Source organism: Strigops habroptila, chromosome 5 (assembly GCF_004027225.2).
Source record: "Strigops habroptila isolate Jane chromosome 5, bStrHab1.2.pri, whole genome shotgun sequence".
NCBI lineage: Eukaryota > Metazoa > Chordata > Aves > Psittaciformes > Psittacidae > Strigops > Strigops habroptila.
In genome coordinates this window covers 17,230,773-17,254,791 of record NC_044281.2, presented here as the reverse complement: position 1 = coordinate 17,254,791, position 24,019 = coordinate 17,230,773, and the positions used below count along the sequence as shown (strand labels likewise).

The 24,019-nt window shown below is 38.2% G+C and overlaps 1 protein-coding gene across 1 annotated transcript in view; it reads right to left on the bottom strand.

Annotated features, from left to right (window-relative positions):
- The window catches only part of PDE11A (phosphodiesterase 11A), a 133,224-nt gene that overhangs the window by 69,017 nt on the left and 40,188 nt on the right, over positions 1-24,019 (bottom strand). Inside the window, exons 3-5 of the mRNA XM_030486969.2 lie at positions 6,917-7,006; positions 4,630-4,770; positions 2,675-2,739 (exon numbers count right to left, since the gene is read on the bottom strand). Of these exons, the coding sequence (XP_030342829.1) occupies positions 2,675-2,739; positions 4,630-4,770; positions 6,917-7,006 (296 nt within the window). The remainder of the gene's footprint in view (positions 1-2,674; positions 2,740-4,629; positions 4,771-6,916; positions 7,007-24,019) is intronic.

Below are 24,019 nucleotides of genomic sequence, written 5' to 3'. Positions count from 1 at the left end.
TAGCCCAACTGGGACGGAGCACAGGTATTTTCTCCCACACAACCCACATTCTGGCTCATGACCATAACCAGTGGTACTCAGGTTAGAGAACTCAGGTACATCATCTGCCAAGACGACTTCTGTGCAGGAAAGACATAGCCTGCAGCACCTTCTCTTGAGCTCATCTTCATCTAAAATACATCAGAACTGAACTCTCACGACCTCTAACATTTATATAATATTTTTTAAAAGGGAAAGAAAATTTAGCAGACTTGGCAAACCTCTACTTCAAGAACTAAATGACTGGCAAAAACAAGAGCATCAGTGTGCCATAATGGATAATAAACAAACTTGATCATGGCGTGTGCTGGAAAATTGCAAATTGAACAGATAAATGCCAGTGTGGTTTTGCAAGGTATTTCTTTACAAACCAACAGCAAAGAAAAAAGATATGAGTATTCATTATATTATTTAGGGACTAAGCAGTTGAGCTGCTATTAGCCAGATGGAAGAAGAGCAGAAGAAAAGCCAATTTCTTCTAAAACTGTGTAAGAAGATATTTTAGGACATGAAAAGTTATATCGTCCTTGGAGCTTCTCTCTCTTTCAGATAAAACTTGTAACTAGAACTGTTCTCAGCCTATAATCTCTTTGAATTTCCACTAAAATTTCAAAGAAATAATATTTATCTTCATTGGTGTAATGTTGAAGAAACTCATCTTGCCATTTTAATCCACATGAAACGTCTCATGACTTTACATCAGTTGTGGCTGTAGAATGTAGAATGAAAAGGGCAAAACTCACTAGAAAAATGCTCAAATGTCAAGGGCTCGCGGCATTGTTCTGTATCCTAAATAACCTTTATTTTCCCACTGTAGTGCAAATAACTCAAGCTGTGCCTGTGCTAGATCCAAATGTGACATCATATCTGTCAGTCTAACCTTAGTCTTTGTAAAACCCACTTCACTCTCGACTGGATGAAAAATGAAAGAAAAAGCAATAAATATTTATATTAAGATGCACAGAAATATACCTTTGTAAACCTTATAAAGACTAGCTACCAGGTTGCGTGTGTTTATTCATGTCTCAGAATAAAGTTAAAATAACCTTGACTTGACTACATGCAGAGCAGGCTACTACAAATTGCTTTTTGGTAACATGCTAATATAACTATGGTAACAAGAAATGAGCCAGCTCGGTTATCTTGACACCACTCTACATTGTTTTGACTAATCTGGCTACATACCAAGTTTCAGAAAAACAGGAACAACCATCACATCCCTTGATTCATACTCCTGTCCCTGAACAAAAAGAATGTATTTTCACCCATTTAGTTGACCTAGGAAAGACCAACTGCTACTCTGAAGCTCTTTGTCAAAAGCAGCAACTTGTGATTCCCAGATGAATCAACAGATTATTTATTCATTTTTAAACCTTCCTAATTTTTATCACTTGTTTTCCTTTTCCATTTTTCTCACCATTCCCATCTCTCAATTAGTGGGTAGGGCAGGGAAGAGATCTAGATTCTAGCCATCTTTCTGTATGGCCCTGGACACTGTTGTCAGCTTGCCCGTCTTAAAAATCACACTGTCCACTTTTGCAGTGCTGCAAAATCAATTCATGAAAAGCATGAAGAATTACGACCTGTTGTAATCTGGAGTATAATGTGCACATCAACCTTAATGTAGTGGTAGCTTCTTGTTACACTAGACATGAAGAAATACAGCATGAAAGAAGGCAAATTACCCCAAATATTTTTAGAAAGGGCTTAAAGGGCTTAAATATAGCAAAGCACAAAGTAATCTTCAAGTCTGCTAAGCTATGGATAGCAAATTGGACAGAAGGCTAGGTTATTCATTAAGGCAGCCATGTGATACAGAAAATTCTAATTCAGAATCAGCATTGATTTGCATAAAACATGTGTGCTAATCACCGAGTTTGGGCCTCAAAAGACAGGAGGAACCTTCTCACAGTAGCACTGAATATCCATCCACTTATTTGGTATGTTGGACATTTTATATGAACTGTTACCAGTCGTGTTATCTTGTAGGAATTAATACAGCAATCCCACATAGACAAAAAACTCTTTCTACTACTACTTCATATTAGCCCTTTATCAATGTTTAAATACAGATCTTACCAAGCAATACATCTATTTCTATTTTGTCTGGGCTCCCAAACAAGAATTAGTCAGAACATCATAATTTCTGGGAAATGCACATTCTCCGAGGTTTTTAGGCTTTCCAACTTGACAACAAGAGCAGAAATAAAATTTTCCTTTAAACCTTTCAACACAACTGTAATGAGGCATTTTGTAAGAGATCAACAAACAATCTAAAATAATTTTCTAATTTTTACTTCAGTATTAATTATGCAAAACACAGTTAATATGTTCTCCATGAGTTCAACAATTAAAAAAATCATCAGTAACTTGCTGGTTTCCTCTTTGAGGCACAAATACAATGTTAGCACACTTATATGTACTCACATATATATGAAAATATAGGCACGCATATTTATTCAAGCAAGTCTCCATTTGAAGCAAACAGGAATCTTGTCCGAGTAAAAACTGTAGGCACTGTCTCTTTAATCAAGTTTCTCCAAAATTCCATAAGGAAATAAAACTATGATCAAGCAAATCTAAAACTATGTGAAAAATAAAGCAATCCATTACCACAGAAGACATGAGCACTAACCTGCTGTCAGTATCAGCATTGCATTTTGGAGATAACAACTCAAAGGATTTTGTAAATTTCACCACCTGTCACAAAAAAAGTAACTTAAAATTGTTATTAAGATGAATAAATATGTAAGAAAACAGTAATGTAAGGTTCCTATATATAAACTGTATTTCTAGCCATTGGTCTTAGAATAAAAATTCAATCTGTATTCCTCCAATGGAGAATTCATGTTTAAAATACACACTGTGCACAGTTCACTAACAAACAGTATCTAATCAAATAGCATCTTTAGATTCCTTCATGAAACTATTTTCTGCAACAGCATACGTTTCTCTTTAAAGGGCTTTGGAACATGAATTATGGAGCTTTGCTCAACTTTTACTTTCTTTAATATAGTAAAATAAACAGAAAAACCCACTTGGTCTACTAATTGCAACCAATTTTTCCTTGAATTTATATGCCAACAGAACAGAGTGAAACATTTTAAGATTGGCTAGTAAGACATAGAACACAGGTCATGTTTTTGGATGCTAGTGTGGGTCCCCATCTTTCGCTTTGGTTCTGTATTGTAAAAGCTTTTCATGTGATGTAAAAATAACAATATTTTAGACATGACTTAACATTGAGTTACTCTATAGAGAGATCTATTTTGATATATAGGTTAACCCTAAAAATTGGGGCAAATCAGGAAAATAACTGGTTTTCCAGATGTAAAAATTGATTGAGTGAGTGGCAAGATGCTATTCTTCTACTCCAAATTAACCTGAGATTTAGGATTGTTTAGAAAAAGTTCAGGCTTATCTGAATATCTTGACTACCCACATTTCAGAATTTGGTCTAAAGGAATGAGAACGCATTGCCTGCGGTTTGGAAAAAAACCCCTCAGTGCTCAAAGGCAGCAATAGTACCAAGAGCAGAAAAATGAAGTGAACAATGCCACCCGCGGCCTGCTGCTAACACAACGTATTTTTCTGTGAAAAATGAAAATCATATTATACTGGCAAACATAGTAGCATTCTGTAAGAACGTAGTAGAACTGTATCTTGTAATTATAAAATGGAGGGAAAGGGGTGTGAGTATAGAAAGAGAAAATAAACTAGAAACATTACATTTCTGTAACAGAGAACATATAAATGAAAAACAACCCTTGATCTTGTTTTTATGAAAGCTAACGTAATTTAGGGTATACTCCACTGAACGTACTTAATTTCTATTAGTTTAAATGAAATAAGAATCATATCTTTCCTCCAGAAAAGAAAATGTTGTTGCATTTTTTTTCTGCCATGCACACAAACTTATGATCCTGCCTCCGCTAATCATTTAGACTTGTCAGAGCCCAGCAATAAATAATCAATTACAGAGTCAGTGAATCCAAAGATAGTTGGATAGAAAAAAAGAATGATATTACAAGCAACATTTTTATCCTTCAACAACTTTTCAAATCAGTAGAAAGGAGAATAGTTCATGTTGAATAGCCTGAAAACACTGAAGGGAACTACCAATACAAGGGCAGTCACTTCTTTTACTACTAATAACAATACTCAAAAAGCATTAAACATTTTTAAAGAGGCTCTTGTACCATACAAATGGCAGTACTACAAATTCCCAGTGAAAGCCCCTGTCAAAAATGATGTGTGAAGCCTAACTCTTCACAAATACTTTCACATATTCTACATACATCTGTTCAACGTAACAGAGCTCTTCAATAATAGAATTATTCCTTGGTCAAGTGGCCAGAGCAATTACAAGCAGCACCCACCATACCTCAGTAATGCCGAAGGTTGTGCCTACTGGGATTAAACCAAAACAGTGGTGTTGATTCAACCTGTACCTAACTTACATTTAAGAATGATGTACTAGAAGAATACTTGCTCTCCATTACTTTACATATGGAACAGCTTTACCGCAGAGAAGCAGCTGATCCACCATTCAAATATGAGCCTTGCTACACAATGTGCAGCCATACTTACTGGTGATTCAATATCTTCCAGCAGCAATACTGAGCACCGTTCACACTTCAGCAGTGTCTGGGCCCGATGCATGATCTTCTTGACAATTTTCTCTAAGTCAGTCTGTTCTTCAAAGAGGTCATTCACTACTTCCAGTAAAGCCTGCATACAAGGACAGAAAAATCTTGTATTGGTCATAGACTTAATAATACATGGAACATTGCAAAGAAAGCATAATCTCTGGGATTGATTTTAATATGAGCCATCAGAAACTTTATTCAAATAAAATTCTTCATGATTATGGCAACAGAATCAGGGTAAGGGTATCTGAAGAAAGAAAGAAGTGTTTCTTAGCTCACGACTGGGTATAATCTACCTCCTAGCAAACAATGGGAATCTTTCAAACAATTTCACTGTAGTCCAATAATGAAACAATGGCTGTAATGCAACTCTCCAAGTACACAGTATGGATTGAGTTACTTGATTTTCTATATTGAATTTGCTGATGTATTTAAACTCCATTTTATTAATTTATGGCCCATTTTGCATGCTCAAAGCTGGAAAGAAAGACATCAATACTTCTGTATTCCAATAGCACTCTGATCCAGTCTTTATCACTAACAACATGTCTGTAAAATACAATGTTTTAAAACAAAGGTCTTCCCCTCTCATTTCACCTACTTTAAAAATAATAGGCCATGTTCTTTCTTACCATGGGTCCAGAGAAGTGTGCTTTATCCTTTATTCTGCTTTAAGGGGCCAACACTAAAGAACATTCATATAAGTATATAAATGTTAGTGGTCTTACTCTCCTAACACAGTGGTTATCAACAAAGCGTTGGTCAGAGTCACTGGAAGTTGCCACCATTGGTACCCAGTTTGAAAGGGAAGGCAAATATGAGCTTGTCCATCACATGTTACTTGCCAACTAACTTTGACCATGAGCTATGCAAAGCTAAAGACCACCAACAGGTCAGAAATGCGATTAAGTACAGGCCACCATGCAGCAGTCAAACACAAATTTATTTGTTATGCCTTGCATGGCTGAAGCAGCAACAAGAAACAAAGAACCTGTATTTCTTATCCAATTTCCTGATGTGTCCAACCACCAGAATTTGCCATTTTCTGATAAAGAAGGTCCCTAATACTATGCCCTACTCTGAAGATTAAACACTGACTCCTCAAAGTGTGTCACTGTTCCCTGCAGGCTGGCAATCCGCAGCAAATTTGAAGTCTCTATGTAGTCAAACAATTATTTTGTTTGAACATCAAACAAAGGAAAACATCTTCAGGAGAAAATCTTTTCTTTTCTCCCCAATTCTCCTCCACATCTCCATCCCAAAACATAGTGGTCTGTAGTCAGACCTAGACAGAAGACAAGCTCAGATACTCCATGACCCTTAAGTATATACACCACTAGAAAGGGCTATTGTTTGTTTTCAAAGTAGTGGAAAGCATTAGTTTCCATACATGGAAAGCACCAATATCCTGAATATAGAAATGTCAGTGTTTAATGTACAGACTCACCCTGCTATATTTTCCCCTGCTCACTGAAGCAAGAGTAGGTTCAACACTGCTGCTGATATTTCTACTGAAGCTTTGGAGCTGTGATCCATGATAACAAAAGTATCATTCCCCTTCATTGCAGGAAAAGCGATTAAAAAAAAAAAAAATAAACCCCAAAAGTGCAAAAAAGCCAACAACTGTAACAAGCCCCTCAAAATTACTATTTTATTTCCAAAAACAATAAAGACCTTTCTGAGAAGTAAATGACATGTGAGCTCAGCATTATTTTCACTTCTTTGGAGCCTCCTATCCCAACTCGCGCATGGCATCAGCAATCATCAGTAATGTGAGTAATGTACCTATGCAGACACACGCTGTCAAAACCTTTCACATACAGGGTTTTTTCTTGCGTACTTTCGTAAAGATAGATCCACATTATTTGCACATGAATTGAATATAACAAATTCAGGATGGCAAAGGTTTGATATTTCTGGAATTCTGTGAGAGTTTGAATCTCTGCCAAAGCAGCGTTCTCTCCTGCACTGTCTGTATCACAAATGCAACTGTTTCAGCACTATGAAACATGGATCTGACACCAGGAAACAACAGCCACCATGAGGAGTGTATTTCGCTCCCACGCTCTGTGTTTGCTACCTCAGCGAAGACAGTGATCTGTTGAAAATCCATTTTTTAAAATAAAACTTAGTTGAAAGTGTCTGCTTAGCAGACATCCATGAATAGCTGGAATCTGAAGGAACAAAAGACAGGAGTTTGATACTGGTCCAATATATGTTTTACTTACCCTGCTTCTGTCATATTCCTTCCTTGAAGCTGCAAATAGCTGGGCATTGGATATGGCAATCCCACAGAAAGGGAGATACATCTGCATCACCTGGTATCAAAAGAAACTCCCAGTCATTAAAAACAATTATAATTAGACACTCATGCTACTAGCAAAGAGACCTAAATGCAGGGGACATGTCCCAGGAAGGTCTCGGCTTGCTCACTCTTCAGCAGAACACTAAACACAAACCAAAAATTATCATGGACAAAGCACATAAAATGGGTGGAACAGAGATCAAAGTAGTAGGAAAGAACAAATGCATTAGAGTTTACTGGTCCGAGCAGTGAGGGTCCTCTGTAACTTGTCTGGGAAGCTGCAGATTCTCAAGTCTATAAAATGTCTGATGAAGACTACGTGAAATTACTGTAGATACTACAGGTTCCCTAGAAAAATATTCTTTTTTTCTGGACTGCTTTTTTGTTCTAAGCTCAACAAGAAAGCTTGAGTCACATTCCTGATGATTTCTAGAGGATGTAGATTTTGGAGAATGCCAGGACAGTGGAACACAGCACATTGATCCAAAACCATCAGGCAGAAAGCTGATTTTTTTCCAAATGAAGGGGAAGAGGAGAGGTGGGAGGCTAATGAACGTGCTTGAAGAACAGCCTTAATTCATCACCTTGCATTAAGAAAGATTGGACAAGAGTGACTGGGAAAATATTTTGAGGTGAATAAGATGACTTTAGGCTAGCTATGCGAAATGAATAAACTAGGCTAGTCAAATACGTGTAGGACTGGCACACAAGGATGGCAGTGGATCGAAGGCCAATAACATTAGCATTTTTAAGCCACATATTTATAACAAGACTGTAACATACTGCCACTGCTGATTGGTAACTTAAGTCTGAGACATCAAGTAAATTTTATAGGTGCTGAATAGCCTTAACAGTTGCAAAGCCAGCGAGAGCCAGGACACTCTGCGGTTTACAGAGCCAAAAGAGTGCTTACAGCAGCTAACCTTTCTCTCTGGTCTGTCAAGTGGGAGATCCAGGGTAAGCAATCCTTTCTGTGACAAGTTTTGGCATCAAGAAGGTGCCATTTGTCTTTGAAATTCCATTTAATTAGAAAATCACTGCTAACCCAGGGAAGCAGGCTATTGAGACTGCTGTGGGGGAGGGAAGAAAACTGTAATCATCCAGGAGAACCTAAACAGCAGCAACTGCTGTTCCACTTTATCTTCCTTAAATACCCCATTGGCTATATGTCTACTTAGCCTATGTTTGAGTGATGATGAGTTTTTGAAAAGGATCTTCAGATCCACTGAATTTTGTGCCTTCTCAGCTGCCATTCTTTCATAATAACTGCAGAATTTAAGGGCGCACACAAATACACCTATACTGCTAATTTGCAAACATCTTATTTTCATCCTTTTCCCATCAAGCTTCTCTCTGAATGAAAATGACATTCTGCAGACTCTATGAACACTCTTGGAAAGGCAGTAATTAAACTAGCCAACTATCACACCAGATCTGCAGGAAAGAGTACACAAAGTGAAAGATAAAGACAGACTATTAACAAATCACGAAGAGGGGTTCATTTTTTCAACAATAAGAAGTTCTCTGAGAAAAAAATTGCATATTTCAGGTTAGATAAAATGAAACAAAAAAAACCCCATCTATATTTTCTTGTAATAGTACTAAATAAAAGAGATGCAGAGCAGAAAAACTTTAACCTGAGAAAAATCTGACGTTTAATACAATTATGAATATTATAATGAGACTGCATACATTTTTACTGAATAAAAATTATTAAATGCTAGTATTTATTGCGCCTACATTGGAACCTGTATTCCCAAAAGTAATGTTACCCTGTGGCAGTGGAAAGCATACAAGAAGTTTATGAATCTTCAGCCATCACAAAAACAGCAAACAAATGGCAAAGATGTCTTTTTCAGCAAGAAAAAAAATACGACTTTGCAATAGTGAATCACACTGCTCTCTGGAACCCAAGATTCCAAGGCACTTGGAATATTTATATAGAGATTAACATCCATGAAACACTTGTTTATGAAATGTCAAGAGTTTGGAAAGCTGCTGACTTACATCATTCTTTTCATCCCTCAAGCTAGTTGTGTAAGGTGCCATGCAACTATGAAAGAGACACCAAGTTAAGATAGTAGAAGAAATTAATAAATTTCTACAGGTATGAAGAAATAAATGAATAAATAAACTAAAACCCAACTGTCAGGTAGAGAGGAACCATCCTGTGACAACAGATAAATCAATTATCCCTGTTTGCCTAAGAATAATTGACAAAACAAAAGCCGACTGTCATTCCTCTTTTGTACTTTCTGAAGGGTGTGACTGCTGCCTAAAATGCTTTTAGCAAATCGTAATGCAGTACCGAACAAGTAAAGAATAGGGACATTTCTAATGATAACTGAATCTTAAATAAGATTGTTTTTTAGCCAAAATTACAGATTGGAGTAGAAAGCAATGATTACATTCTGAACTCAAATTACAAATTTAAATCAGTAGGACTCAAGACTGCTTTACAAGCACCTACGACATCTTGATGCTATGGCTGTTGATACTCAATACAAATATGGAGGAACAGAACATTAAAGACTTGCCTGAGCCAAATACTGTGAGAAGCTGGTATTTTTATTTCACGTCAGGGATTCTTCCCCTCAAAAAAAGGAGAAAAAAAAAAAAAAATATGGAGGGGAAAAGCAAAGAGTTGAGAAAATGGCACATACCACTGTGTCGTGCTTTAAGCCCAGCAGGTAGTTCAGAACCATGCGGCCGCTCACTCACTCCCCCCCTTCTTACCTCCACTCCCAGCGGGATGGGGAGGAGAATCGAAAGGATGTAACTCCCATGGGTTGAGATAAGAACAGCCCAGTAAGTAAAGTATAATACAAAACTGCCACTACCACCACTACTAATAATAATGATAAGGGAAATAACAAGGAGAAAGAATGTAAAACTGAAAAGGGAAAGGAAAAAGACCAACAATAAGCACAAGTGATGCACAATACAATTGCTCACCACCTGCCAACTGATACCCAGCCCGACCTGAGCAGTGATCTGGGCCTTCTGGGTAACACCCCCCAGTTTATATACTGGGCATGACGTGCTGTGGTATGGAATACCCCTTTGGCTAGTTTGGGTCGGGTGTCTTGTTTCTGGTTGCTCCCAGCTCCTAGTACCCCTCCTCACTGGCAGAGCATAAGAGACTGAAAAGTCCTTGATCAGAGTAAGCATCACTTGGCAACAACTAAAAACATTGGTGTGTTATCAGCATTGTTCTCAGACTAAAGCCAAAACACAGCACTGCACTAGCTAGTAAGAAGGAGAAAAATAACCGTTACAGCTGAATCAAGGACACACTATAATCTGGATATATCCTTTTTTCCTGCTTTTAGGTGGTAGGCATATAATTACTAATCCTCTGGTGCTCCAAGGTAAAAAGCATACAAGCATATTGCATCACTGAACCATAACACATTGTAATTCCATTTCCATTCCTTCTGATTACTACCATTTCTACTTAAATAAAAGGATGTAACTTGTAATGACCATAAATCACAGTCCATATTTTACTATCTTAATTCTCCAGCATGGGTGTGCTTCAGTAATATAACACTGACTTTTGGTAACAGCAAATAAATTGCACAGAAGACTAAATTGTATTGTGAGGACAAAGTATTGAAAGGTTGGTCATAGACACATTATTAAGTAGCACATGATAGGAAATGACACAGATAAATGACATGGTTATGTTAACTTGCCTTGCTGAGACAAGATCTTGTTATGAAGGAGCTGTTTTGTTTATCCCTATCTGCTGTTCTTCCTGTAGCACTGAACAGGCCAGGACAGCTTGCCTCTACCAGCCAACATTTGTACAGGTTTTACCAAATAGTTTTATTAAGCAGTGAAGCCAGCCTGATGCCGGAACTTGTAAAGGAACCACTGACACCTGATCCACAGGTTGAGTATGCAACATGTTTCCATTACACTAATGCACAAATATTGGTGTGAAACTCATGAAAAACACACCAAATGTACCCTTCTGAAAGACATAAAATAATTTCTCTTTGCTATCCTGAAGTCCATTTAAATTTTCTTTCAGATATACTCCATTTTGAAGCAATGGAGTATATCTGAAATTTCCTTTCACATCTGCTTTGAACTAGTGACAGGAAAAGAGCCTGCAGATTTATTAAACAAAGCAATTTCGTAAGAAAGTAAATAGAATGTAAAACCATCAAAAATACAGCTTTAACAGATATACCTCATTAATTTATTTTGGCAAATAAAATTAGTTGAATTGATTCATCACAGTACTTTGCAGCATATTAATGAACAAAGCAGTAAATATGTAATAGACTATTTTATAAAAATTACGTTCAATCTGAATAATAAGCTAATCTAATGAACCTGCTGAGATGTTGGAAGAGACTTCTATTTTTTTCATGTCATCTATAAGGCATCAGATACAATAACTGCAGGTTAACAAGATTATATTGTGAATTACTTGAGCATTTAGGGTTCAGGTAACCTGACACAGTTTCTCACATCTAACTCTCCAAGAAGTGCCACATCCTTGGGTAGTGACTCCACTCACCTCACAGATTCACAGCAGCATACAAGAGCTAAAAAGCTGTGCTCACTTACAAATGATTCAATATTTTATCAGAGCTGGAAACCTTCTGTGAAAAGACGAAGTAACAGGCACAGGTTTGATATCTCAACCTGCTCATTTCAAAATTATATTCTTTCGTTATAGGGTTATTTTATGTTAGGAGCATTAAAACACAACTACCGAGGGAATGAACAGGATAAGTACTAGAAGCTTTAACATTCAATTATGCACTTAAATTTTCAGCTAGGTCCTGAAGATGACGTATCCTTTCTGCAAAACTAAACCGGTAAGATCAGATAACCACCCTGACCATAGATACTTTTTCCTTCCCACAGAAGGATACGTTCCATTGCTTTAGCATCGTCACACATGTCCAAACTTGTCTGCCCAAAGTTAGAGCTTTAAATCCAAAGTAAGAACTGAAGCAGTAGTCTGATATTTGGAAGTACAAAGCATTTCCAAATTCTGCATTACTAACTGCTAGGGCAAGCAAGCTGGAACTTGTGCTTGTTTCATTGGGGATTTTTATGGCATCAGTTCTGAGATCCAGATGAAGCTGTCATGGTTTAAGCAGAGCTGGTAATGCAGAACCACGCAGTCGCTCACTCGCTCCCTCCCTTCTTCCACCCAGCTCCCAGAAGGATGGGGAGGAGAATCGAAAGAATGTAAACCCCATGGGTTGAGATAAGAACAGTCAAATAACTAAAGTATAATACAAAACTGCTGCTACTGCTAATAATAATGATAAGAAAAATAAAAAAGCAAGAGAATATAAAACTAAAAGAAGAAGGGGAAAAAACCCAATATACACAAGCGATTCACAATACAATTGCTCACCACAATACAATTGCTCACCACCCGCCGATCAATACCCAGCCCAACCCGAGCAGCGATCTGGGCCTTCCGGGTAACTCCCCCCAGTTTATATACCGGGCATGACGTGCTGTGGTATGGAATACCCCTTTGGCCAGTTTGGGTCAGGTGTCCTGTCTCTGCTTCCTCCCAGCCTATCATGCCCCTCCTCACTGTCAGAGCATGAGACTGAAAAGTCCTTGATCAAAGTAAGCATTACTTAGCAACAACCAAAAACATCGGTGTGTTATCAGCACTGTCCTCAGACTAAAGCCAAAACACAGCACTGCACCAGCTAGTAAGAAGGAGAAAAATAATTGAACCAAGGACAGAAGCGCACCAGTTCTCCCTCAGAATTTCAGAGCACAGTCTTCCTTAGGTTTCCTCTTCATAATCAGAATTTCATAGGCCAGAAGTTCCATACCTGGTGGCATAGTTGTCATCAGCATTTGGACACCTACCCTACAGCATCACAATGTCTTGACATGTAACACATTTTCCTTTCATTTGTTTTTTCATAGATGCTGAGGCATAGTCAGAATACATAAGTTATAGAATCATAGAATAGTTAAGGTTGGAAAGGACCTTAAAATCATCTAGTCCCAACCCCCCTGCCATGGGCAGGGACACCTCGCACTAAACCATGTCACCCAAGACTCCATCCAGCCTGGCCTTGAACACTGCCAGGGATGGAGCATTCACAGCTTCCTTGGGCAATCCATTCCAGTGCCTCACCACTCTCACAGTAAAGAACTTCCTTATACCTAACCTAAACTTCCGCTGTTTAAGTTAGTAAGATGCTTATTGGTGTTCCTCTAAACTACTAAATATAAGTTAAGGGTTTCTCTCATGATCTGGGATTGGGCGTCACAATAACTTCATAGTGATATAAATTTTTTTACCATCAGAACGAGGCAGGAGGAGACCCCTGGCCAAACTCTTTCTGATAACACCCTTCCCCTCATCACACAGCCTGGGGACGATGGTCCTTGCAGAACCTGCAAATCCTTCCCTTGCTACCCAAGAAAAGGCCCTGCCAGCTCCTATTTTAAAACTTCCAAAGAACACCGTTTTCTAGAATTGGGTGTCTTATGGGAAATAAGTTTTGAAATTTTCTCTTCGCAAGGCGGCGGTATAAAACACTTCCCAGCTGCAGTGTTGTTTTAACTTCACAAATAGCACAAACTCCACATCAACCACAAAACAGTACAAAATATTACTTTTCTTACCCTATTTAGGAATATAGGTGTTAATATCCGCAGGTCTCAACATGTCTTTTGGCAGACCTGCAATGCAGAAAGTTATTAGCTAACCGTGAAAACCAGCCAGTGCTGCAATGGCAGCACACTGTGGAGGTAAGGTGCAGCTTCACGCTTGCTGGCTGGAAAGCTGCCCTGAGTCCAGCTTCAGCTAAATGCAATGACATTTAACCTGCCTCCCCCGTACGCAGTTTCTCCTGCACTAAGCATCCTCAGAGAGTACCCACTGCCCATAACTATCGGGTAGGTATCGTCAGACTCATGACTTCTGACATACTCCAAGCATCCCCCTGCCTGTGGTCACAAACGAAAACGATCTGATGTCTGGCAGAAGCAGCAGCCTCTCAGTAAGGCTTGTGTACCCAATCTGGCACAAACTCCAAGTTAAGCTCTTTGCAAATGCTTGTCTGGTTCAACTGTTTTCTTTAGTGGCCATAGAAGCCACTTCTCTTTACACAGCTTGCTTGGTAAGTAAGCCTGTGGGGAAAGTGTGCTAGTACAGGCTACCTAGAAAGAGAAAAAAAGTCCTTTTAAAGTAAATGTTTTGCTATAGTTTCAAGTTATAAATGTTTTGTGGACATACTAAAAACCAAGTCAGAGAAGCCAGCTGCCCTTTGAAACACTTCCTAAAATGTTAAAAATAGGTTCAGGAAAAGAAATATTCTGCTGAATTCTGAAAACAATAGACCAAAATAAATTGCAAAATGGTTTAGCACAAGCATTCATCCAGACTCCATTACTTTCTGCCAGCTGTGCAGTGCCTGACTATCCACGCTTCTGGTAAAATCTGATCGATACCTAGGTTTGTAATTCTCAGAAATATTTTCCAGAATTATTTTTCCAATCCAAGGATGGACACAACAATTGCTTGGTAGAGACACCCCATGAATTATGGGCATACAAATAGGGCACATAGCACCCACACTGCTACAAGGTTCGCTTGTATCAGTGAACCTGCAGAGGCTCATAGGGCAATTTTCTACTGCCTCTGATGTTTTGAGGGGTTTTTTTAGTTTCCATTTGCATGTGATTATTATTTATGCAGTACCTAAAAATGCCATAATGCTCACAAACAAACAGCAGCATCTCTGTCGTATAAAGCTCACTAACTGGAAGCTTTTGGTGTCTGTAAACAGCCTGAAAAGGACTATGAGAGCATTTCTTCAGCACTGATTCTATGCTTGCCTGCCTCACATAATTACTGGCACACATTCAAACCAGAGAACTGCGTCACCAGACAGATTACAACACACGTCTCCTGTAGGAGCAGACTGATTACAGTTTGAAAACCTCAATTTTATGTAGGTCACTGTCCTCACAAGCCATGGGACTAGTAAACTGTCACATGCAGGACCAAGGGGCAGGAATGTAGCTCAAACAGGTTCAGCCTCAGCCTCTGACCTTTTTTTAGGCTCCCACCACTGCCCTTCTGCTGCTACAGCATAAAATCCATCTTCTTTTTTTTCTACTACACACCTAAGATCTTTAAACTGGGAAAACAAATGAACACATTGACTTCTATCTACCTTAATTCACTTATAAAAGTGTTTCTACAGTCAGAACTATACACATCTACTAATCCTATTTCATTTTTCTGGCAGAAATTTGGAGGTTCCTTGCACCAGTCACTTTACAGCTAAACATTATTCATGTCTGCCCTCACTATCATGAGGTGAAGTTAAAAAAAATAGAAAATCTAAACACACTGAATTATTTTGTCATACACAAAAACATTGGCAGTGGCTATTAAACCTATTTTTAGCAATATTCTGTAAGATGTGTTTAAACATGTTAATGTTGTGCTGAATTTAGCACTTGGTATAAAGTGAGAAGGACAATAAATTGTACTGTAAATTTCCACAGAGCACCTCATTTTAAATGCTGTTGCTCCAAATAAATCTGAAATATGAAAACATTTCTACTAAAGACTAGAAAGTCAAAAATTATTTAAATATGTGCAAAATAGCTACTATTCTAGGATCCAATCTTCTGATCTTATACATGCAAAAATCCAGCAAGTTTCACTGGAATTTCTCCTTCTTTTACATACACCTGAATCAGTGATGCCTAGTAATAAGCCCTGTACCAGCAAATACTTCAAACTGCCACTCAGGTGTTCAACATGATACAAATTCAGCATTTCCAGCAGAAAAACCAGGGGCAAGAGGAGGATTAAAATTACAGAAGGAGTAGTGGTTCTTATAAATGAGAAGTGTATGAACTGAGGAAGAGTAGGGGTGGCAGTCAAACACAAAAAAGCAGTAACACAAGGAGCATCACCATGCTAGTGCAAGTACCTTTAAAAGCCCAATGCATGGCATTCAGCACTTAGGCCTGGGGGTTCAACAAAAAAGCACATCAATCTTGAAAACAAGGAAAAGACACCTTGCAGGCAGTCCGAGTGATATGCTTCTATATTATAAGCAAGCTGAAAGCCATGGAGTCTCCTCACTGCAAGGGCTACTGAGGACTCTCAAATCAGGGTGGTGGTGATGTCCACCAAGTCTGTGTAAGTACATGCAGCTAGAAGGCCATTAAATCAACCTGACAATTACAGCTGATGTTTCTTTATCAAGTCTAGTGTTTCCATCCATTAGTTTTGAAAGTTGGCAGTGCACCATCCTTTGTAGAAAGTCTTACAGAGAAGTGCTAGGCAGCTTTTATTAGTTTGTCTGAAATAACATGAATGAGCAGCATCATGAAAGGTCACGAATGTCCTCAAAACCACCACTCCTACCCACCAATTAACTTTCTCTCCTTCAAAGGTTGAGCATCAGTCATCTTTGACACATCTGAATTATATTATCACTTTAATAAAAGTCAAGCTGAGAGAGTTCACAGGGGACATTTTACCTGTGTAACATTTTCCATGGAGAACAAGAGTGGCTGTTACTGCCTGGCTCCTCTCTCCTATTTGAAAATGAGCCACTAGAGGCCAGTCCCCAGGCACGGGAGCCTGCAGCCGTTGTGTAAGGCAGGCACAGTTCTGCAGTGCCTCAAATCTCAGTATATCAAAGCACTTTGGCAGACCAGACCATGAGCAAAGTTTTACAGCAGCAGTATCACGTCATTTTTTCCTCTTTTCTAGAGACAGCAAAACTGAGCCAAAGAAAGATTAAGTGATTTATCTGAGGGGAGCAACAAGGTCAGGAAGAAAGATTTTGTCAAAATTTTGGAAAAGCTCCATTCCCACTATGCCTGAATCAGTGTGCCCAGCCTGCCCAAAGACACTGTTATGCAAGCTTTGTAAATGTCACTGCATGAGACAGGAAGATCTTTGTATTGGCACTGCAAAGTGAAGAGCAGTGAAGGCTGATACTATCAATGCTGAAAAGAAGAGCTGCAGATAAGAACTTTAAATTGGCATGGGAGAATTAGTAAGTATCACTACTTCAAAGCTGATTTTTCCTACAACACAATTGCAGACTTCAGTTTTAACTTTTCAAATTGCACCACATTTTTGATCTCTGGCAGATACTACCCATAATAACCAACTGTGCAAATTGAATGGTATTGAAAGCAAGAATAAATTCCATAGTCATCCATACATTGAGAATGCCATCTTCAAGTCACAATTCTACTTACAACTCAGTTGCCATCTCCCGATTCTTGTCAATGATGAAAACTAGATTTACTCATATCCTTCTTGCTGCTGAAAACTACTTCTCCAATTCTTGCTTTAGTCATAACTGAAGTGTCTTCTTTTACTTTTTGTACAAATTAAACTTTGTCTTTAGAGCCAGAATGCAGGCACAGAATCGGAATCACAAACTGGTTGAGGCTGGCAGGGACCTGTAGAGGTCATCTGGTCCAACCCCCTGCCCAAGCAGGGCCATCTAGAGCTGGTTGCCCGGGACTGTGTCTTAGACAGCTTTTGAATATCTCCAAGGAGGGAGAATTCACAACCTCTCTGGGCCACCTGTGCCAGCACTCAGTGACTCTTATGGTTTAAAAATGTTTACTGGTGTTCAGACAGCTTCCTGTGTTTAAGTTTATGGCCATTGCCTCTTGTCTTGTTACTGAGCACCCCGAGAAGAGTCTGTCTGCATCCTCTTTGCAACCTTCCATCACTTATTTATACCACTGATGAGAAGCCGCATGAGACTTCTCTGCTAAACAGTCTCAGTTCCCTCAGCCTTTCCTCATTGCAAAGATGCTCCAGTCCCTTTAATAATCTTTGTGTGTATGTTCATTGGACTCTGTCCATTACATCCATGTCTCTGTTGTTCTCAGAAGCCAGAACTGGCCATGTTGCTATGAGTCCTGAGTGCAACTTAATCCTGCTGTTGCATAACTACTGCATGCAGTTTAACAAAAAAAAGAATTTAGCTTGTCTATATATAATAGTCTGCACTGAGATCACAGTGGTATTACTAAGTTTCTATTCAGGTTCTTTTCTTGTATACTTCAAAAGGTGTTTTGTGCTTTTCTTTAAAACAAAAAGTACTTGAACAGTAATCTTCCCCCCACCACCCCCACCCCTACTGAACTAACAGAAAGAGAATGTATCTGGAAGAGCTTAGTGCAGAGGCCTGATCCTCTGCCATGCTGTGTTCCTCTTCAGCGAGGTGGGTATTCTTGGCTGACTAAAGCCAATGCTGCTAAAAGTCCTTCCTTCTGACTGAAACCCCAGCTGGAATACAAAAGCCTGAATCTAACACATAAACCAACCAGATTTCCCAGGTTAAATTGTGTCTGGTATGAATAAATTTAGCTCCCCTGACTGCCCACTGTTTGCAGTATTAGTCCAAAGAGGATGGAAAGGGTTGCTTCTGCTCAAATAGGGGGGAAAAAAAAAAAAAAAAAAAAAAAAAAAAAAAAGGTGAAGCAATTTTCTTATGCAAGTGAGATCTAGAATTTGGGTGACAGCTTAAGCTTAAGCCAGGGACTCAGGACACCGACTGTATTCCCTTTGCATTACTGCTTGTCAGTCGAAGCATTTCTAGTGCTTCTTAAGCTACTTCACCCCCAAATGGAGAAAATCTTAAACGAACAGAAATATACCACAAAAGAAAAACAACTGACCCTGCTTTTCGTCACATTATTTTATGTCTCTCTTCCAACCAGGATGCATCTGTACCTTGAACTCTTCTTTCACAATACATTAAAGCATCACAACACAACATCATATTTTTTACATAAATCCTTATGTTATTTTGTTGAATTTCTCCTCAACATTGGGAAATATGCCAGTGGTTTTTCTACATTTGCCTATTTCAAGTTTATATATATTTTGTGACTAATATCATTGTTACTGAATGTCCTAGCTCTTTATGCTGGTGACACTAGTCTACTCCTCATACATTTCTCCTGAGAAAGTTGTTCCTCTTCTTCTTTCCAGTTTTTAAGGCGAAAAATCAGGAATACAGTGTACTTTCAGTGTATCATTTTTACTCATATAGTTTTTCTCAGAAATGCCGTATTTCTGCAAAAGTACAGAATCTTCTTCTAGCAGAATGGATTATTCAACTGGCCACACTTGAAAATATTGTTGTTTGAAACCAATTATGCTAATTAGGTAATCTGAATTAGCTTCTTTTATAGCATTTTCAGATCTGATTAAAAGCACTGCTAACACAACATGTAATTTCTATCTATCACATTGTAAGTGTTAATGTTTCATATGAGGAAGTAGGAGAATAAACCCTACAAACCTTTGACTAAGAAAACAGCTCACAAACCCTTGTGTTGAGGTCATATATGAAAAAAAGTGGTACACAGTAATAATATGCTCTTTAGAACTGTTTCCATGCAAAATGACTGAGAATTTGCTGGAGGGAAAGTTATCTATAAACCTAGACAGTATCATTCTTAGTGGTCTAAAAAAAAAAGAAAAAAAAGCCCAAAACCTAAGGTTAGTAACTACTAAATTAGGGACAGATGAAAACTAATGTAATATCAAGGCAATAGAATAATTTCTTATACCACAAGAAGGAACAAAAATGCTAATTCTGATTAGATTCAAATGAAAGGAGCTTTTGAAAGACCATCATAAAGAAAAAAAAAAAAAAATCCTTAACTGTTTTCTTAATAAAACTGTTTACAGAAAAGTGTATTGAGCAATTATATTACCTCTCCTCTTCTTCATTATGAGCACAGTTTAAAGGAACAACAGCAGAAAAGTAGCTGCAGTAATACATCCAACATCTTAATATGGATTTATGTGGTTATAATTTACAGAATTTTGTCGTCTCTAAACGTGTGGAAACATGGCTGATGCCTCAAGGACATTTTCATCAGCTCTGGCTCTATCAATTCCACTGAAGGCAGACTGACGTCAAAGTTTCTTTTACTCTTTCCAGGCAGACACCAGTCAGAAGTTGAGCATAAATATTTACAGAATTTGATACTTATGAGACCTGAGTTACGTAATTGTAGCCATGTAATTTTTAATAAAGCCTGATTGGTTTGACATTCCCTGCTTTCTCTGTACCTCTGTTCTGGGTCTAGCAGGGTGCCCGAATCTCACATTTTACTGTTTAATCCATGCACAAGAACGTGCCAATAGAAACAGGAAAGAAGGTGACCATCTCTGTGCAAAACTTTGAATCCTACTCATAATTTCAATGACAGCAAGTAAGAAAAATAGATATTATACTAAGATCTGAAGCCACAATTTTAGAGAAAGTGACCTAAATTTGTGCTTCAATTTTCCATCTTCACTGCAAAAACAGGAAAAGAACACATATGGGGGGAAAAAATACTGTCCAGCAAACAGTAAAATGTGTAGCTTATGAAGATAAACAATGATTCAATCTGCAATATTGAAAATATACCTGTTCTAGAATGCAAATGTGTTTTTATATGAAAAAGAACCCACCTATATCTTTAATCTTTGTCAAAAAAAAAACAAAAAAAAAAACCCAAAAACCCCAAACAATCCACAAAAAAAAACCCCTCAACCTTGAAGCATTTTTGAATTTAATTGTTTTGCCCAGAATCTTCACTAGGCATTGGTAAGAAAAAAATCATTATACGGATGAGAGCCAGGTATCCCCTTTCACTTGAACTTCAGCCTTGAAAGGATAAACTTTGCCAGACCAGTTACAAGTCAGTCAGGCATTTTCCTGAACTAAAAGCTGCCCTTTTTTTTTTTTTTTTTCTTTCTTTCCCTGGAATTCTCTCCAAAACCATCACCTTATGAATAAGCACTATTTTGGTAAATGTTAATTTCTTCCTTACAACCTCCATTAACTCTGCAATCAGGGAGGTCAATGTCATTAACTTTTTTGAGTTTCAGCTCATGAAATTTTAAAAATAAGATCAAGTAATAGTTTGAGTATTTCCCCAATTCCTTAGAAATTACAAGTACATGCTCTACAACAATGATTTACCGAATGCGGCTTTAATACATTTTCTCTGTATATGGGGGATTTCAGTAATTTTGGTAATTTCGTAATTTGAAATTTTGATAATTAACTCAGACACTAAATTAGTGTCTTCTAAAACTGCCTTTTGAGCATGACTGATCCACAAAGCATGAGAAGCAGCACTGTGTTCCTGTCGTGATTTAAGCCCAGCCAGTAACTCAGAACCACATAGCCACTTGTTCACTCCCTTCTTCCCCCCTGCTCCTGGCTGGATGAGGAGAAGAATTGAGAGAATGTAAATCCCATGGGTTGAGATAAGAACAGTCCAACAACTAAAGTATAATACAAAACTACTAATAATAATGATAAGGGAAATAACAAGGGGAGAGAATATAAAACTAAAAGGGGAAAGGAAAAAAACCAATAAACACAAGTGATGCACAATACAATTGCTCACCACCCGCCGACAGATACCCAGCCCGACCTGAGCAGCAATCTGCCCCTTCCAGGTGACTCCCCCCAGTTTATGTACTGGGCATGACATGCTGTGCTATGGAATAGCCCTTTGGCTAGTTTGGGTCAGATGTCCTGTCTCTGCTTCCTCCCAGCTTCTCGTACCCCTCCTCACTGGCAGAGCATGAGAGACTGAAAAGTCCTTGATTAGGGTAAGCATTACTTAGCAACAACTAAATCATCAGTGTGTTATCAGCATTGCTCTCAGACTAAAGCCAAATACACAGCACTGCACCAGTTAGTAAGAAGGAGAAAAATAACTGTTACAGCTGAACCCAGGACAGTTCTGTATTACTGCACCTTTGAGTTTTAAGACTGGGTGGACTACAGCAGCCTGACTTGAAAAATTTTATTTTTTTCTGTACTGCAGACTTCAAGGGGCTGATGAAAGTGCGTGGGCTGGTTTGGATGTGAGCCATGATTTTTCCACACACCATTGTGTCTCCTGCACTAATGACTCACACCTGCACATGCTGCTCTCTGATTTCTAGGCAAAGTTATTTATAAACTGGTACTGCAGTGCCAAACCCTGGGTGTATAACTATACAGATCATGATTTACCTAAAGCACTTGTCTGTGAAGCATAGACAATTTAGGGCCACCAACTTCACTCTCTTTTCAGGTGCCATGAAAACTGGACTCAGCTTCTCCCCTGATAAAACCCACATCCCAATTTTATCTTGCAGACTGCTATGGAACTGATGTGGTAAAGCACTGCTTTTCACATGGCTGTGCGATAAACACAATCACAGACCTCTGAGGTCCCCTCGACACAGAAAAACACCCTATCTTCTCTCACAGCAGGTATTTGCCACACAGGTTGTTTATACCTGGAGACTTGCGTGTTGCAGGCCACTGCAGACCAAAAAAGATATTTTATTAAAGCAAAAATACTGTTGCTCCAAGCTGATGATTACAGTCTTGCCTGAAGTGTCTCACTCCCTGGTCCAGAGAAGTATTCAAACCTTCACATTACAGACTCTGCCTTCAGACACTCTTCCCCAGTTCTCAGTATTTTGCTAGTTAAGATTTCAGGAGCATCAGCATTTGGTAGGAATTATGCATCTTTTTCTCCTTCCTTTGCAACTGGCCATGAAGTGTTTTTACTACAGTGTCAGATGAGGCAATTTGTCTTCCTTTCTTTCTTTGCAGTAATTTGGTGAAGAACACAGAAAAAACAGTTCAGAACAACTGCTTAAATGACTTCTCTGAGAGCATTATGAACCATACAATGAGTTACATCCTCAAAGATATAAAACAGTGATTTGCTGAAGTGTAAATTTTCAAAGACGCTAATCTTACACCTAGTAAGCACAGGGCATCCTTAATGCTGAAAATCATATAGCATTTTGGATGTTGGATTAAAGTGATTGTGTATCTAAACAAAGCTCTGTTTAAATGGAAGAAAACCAAGCCTTTATATATAAGCAAGCCTGTAACAGTTGTTTATGCAGACATGCATTTTGCTTCCAGCAACACAAGGTTCTTCGAAACGTACACTTAGGTACACTTCATTGTGGGCCTCAAAAGAAAAACAGTAAGGTATTCATATTAATATGGCTGTTGAACTGCAGACTGGAGGGCATTTGATTTCAGGTAGCCAAGTTGTGTTCAGAAATCAATATCATACTGTCTTCTTTGGTGCAAATTTACTGATGTTAAGGGCTTACTTATGCCTATGTTATTAACAATTCAGTCTAGGGCCAATTTATTTTATATATTTACAGAGCACTTAGCAAAACAAGTCATCACTTCCAGTTGCAAACTTTAAGTAATATCATAGATCATTCAGCCTTAGTTTTATCCCGTAGTACCAAGGAGTGAAATATTTCACAAACTGAGTAAGGATATCTGGTATTTAAGCTACATAAATAATGGGAAAACAGTGTGTCCTGTCATCATACAGGCTATTCTCCCCTCAGAGATATTTAATTAAAAAATGCATGAAAAGAACAGTTGTTTTGACTTGATTAGGATTTGAGTAGGCTTGCTCTTTTTTTGTTTCCATAGTTTTGGACTGCTAAAGTTGTTATTAAAAAAGCAATGAATACTAACCAAAGCAAAGCTGAATGATCAGAGAAGTCCCCTGGGTCATACACCTTTGCTTCTTACAGCTGAGTAGAACTACAAAAGAGATGCAAAGAGAAATTCAAATTCATCTCACTGTACTCTGCCCACACCTGCTCTCTTTCTGCTTTTATTCCTTTCCCATATGAGTTTAAACATTTTCCCAATGCCCAGTATTTTTATCTCAACTGTATGTGCTTAGGAAATTATCAGTCTTAGTTTAGACTATCTTTCGATAGGCATTCAGTCTTGTTGCAGTCCTTGCACCCACTCAGTTTTCCATCTTTTCTACCTTCTTTTTCTAATATTGCTTTATTTTCTTCTCAAGATTCTTTTTTTTTTTTTTTCCCAACTCCATCTCCACTTACCAAACAATCAATTTTAATTTAGCTATTGCTTTCTCAAAAAAAACCCTCTATCTTACTTTGGTTTAATTCATTTAATGCTGTGATTTTTTTTTTTAGAAAGATATT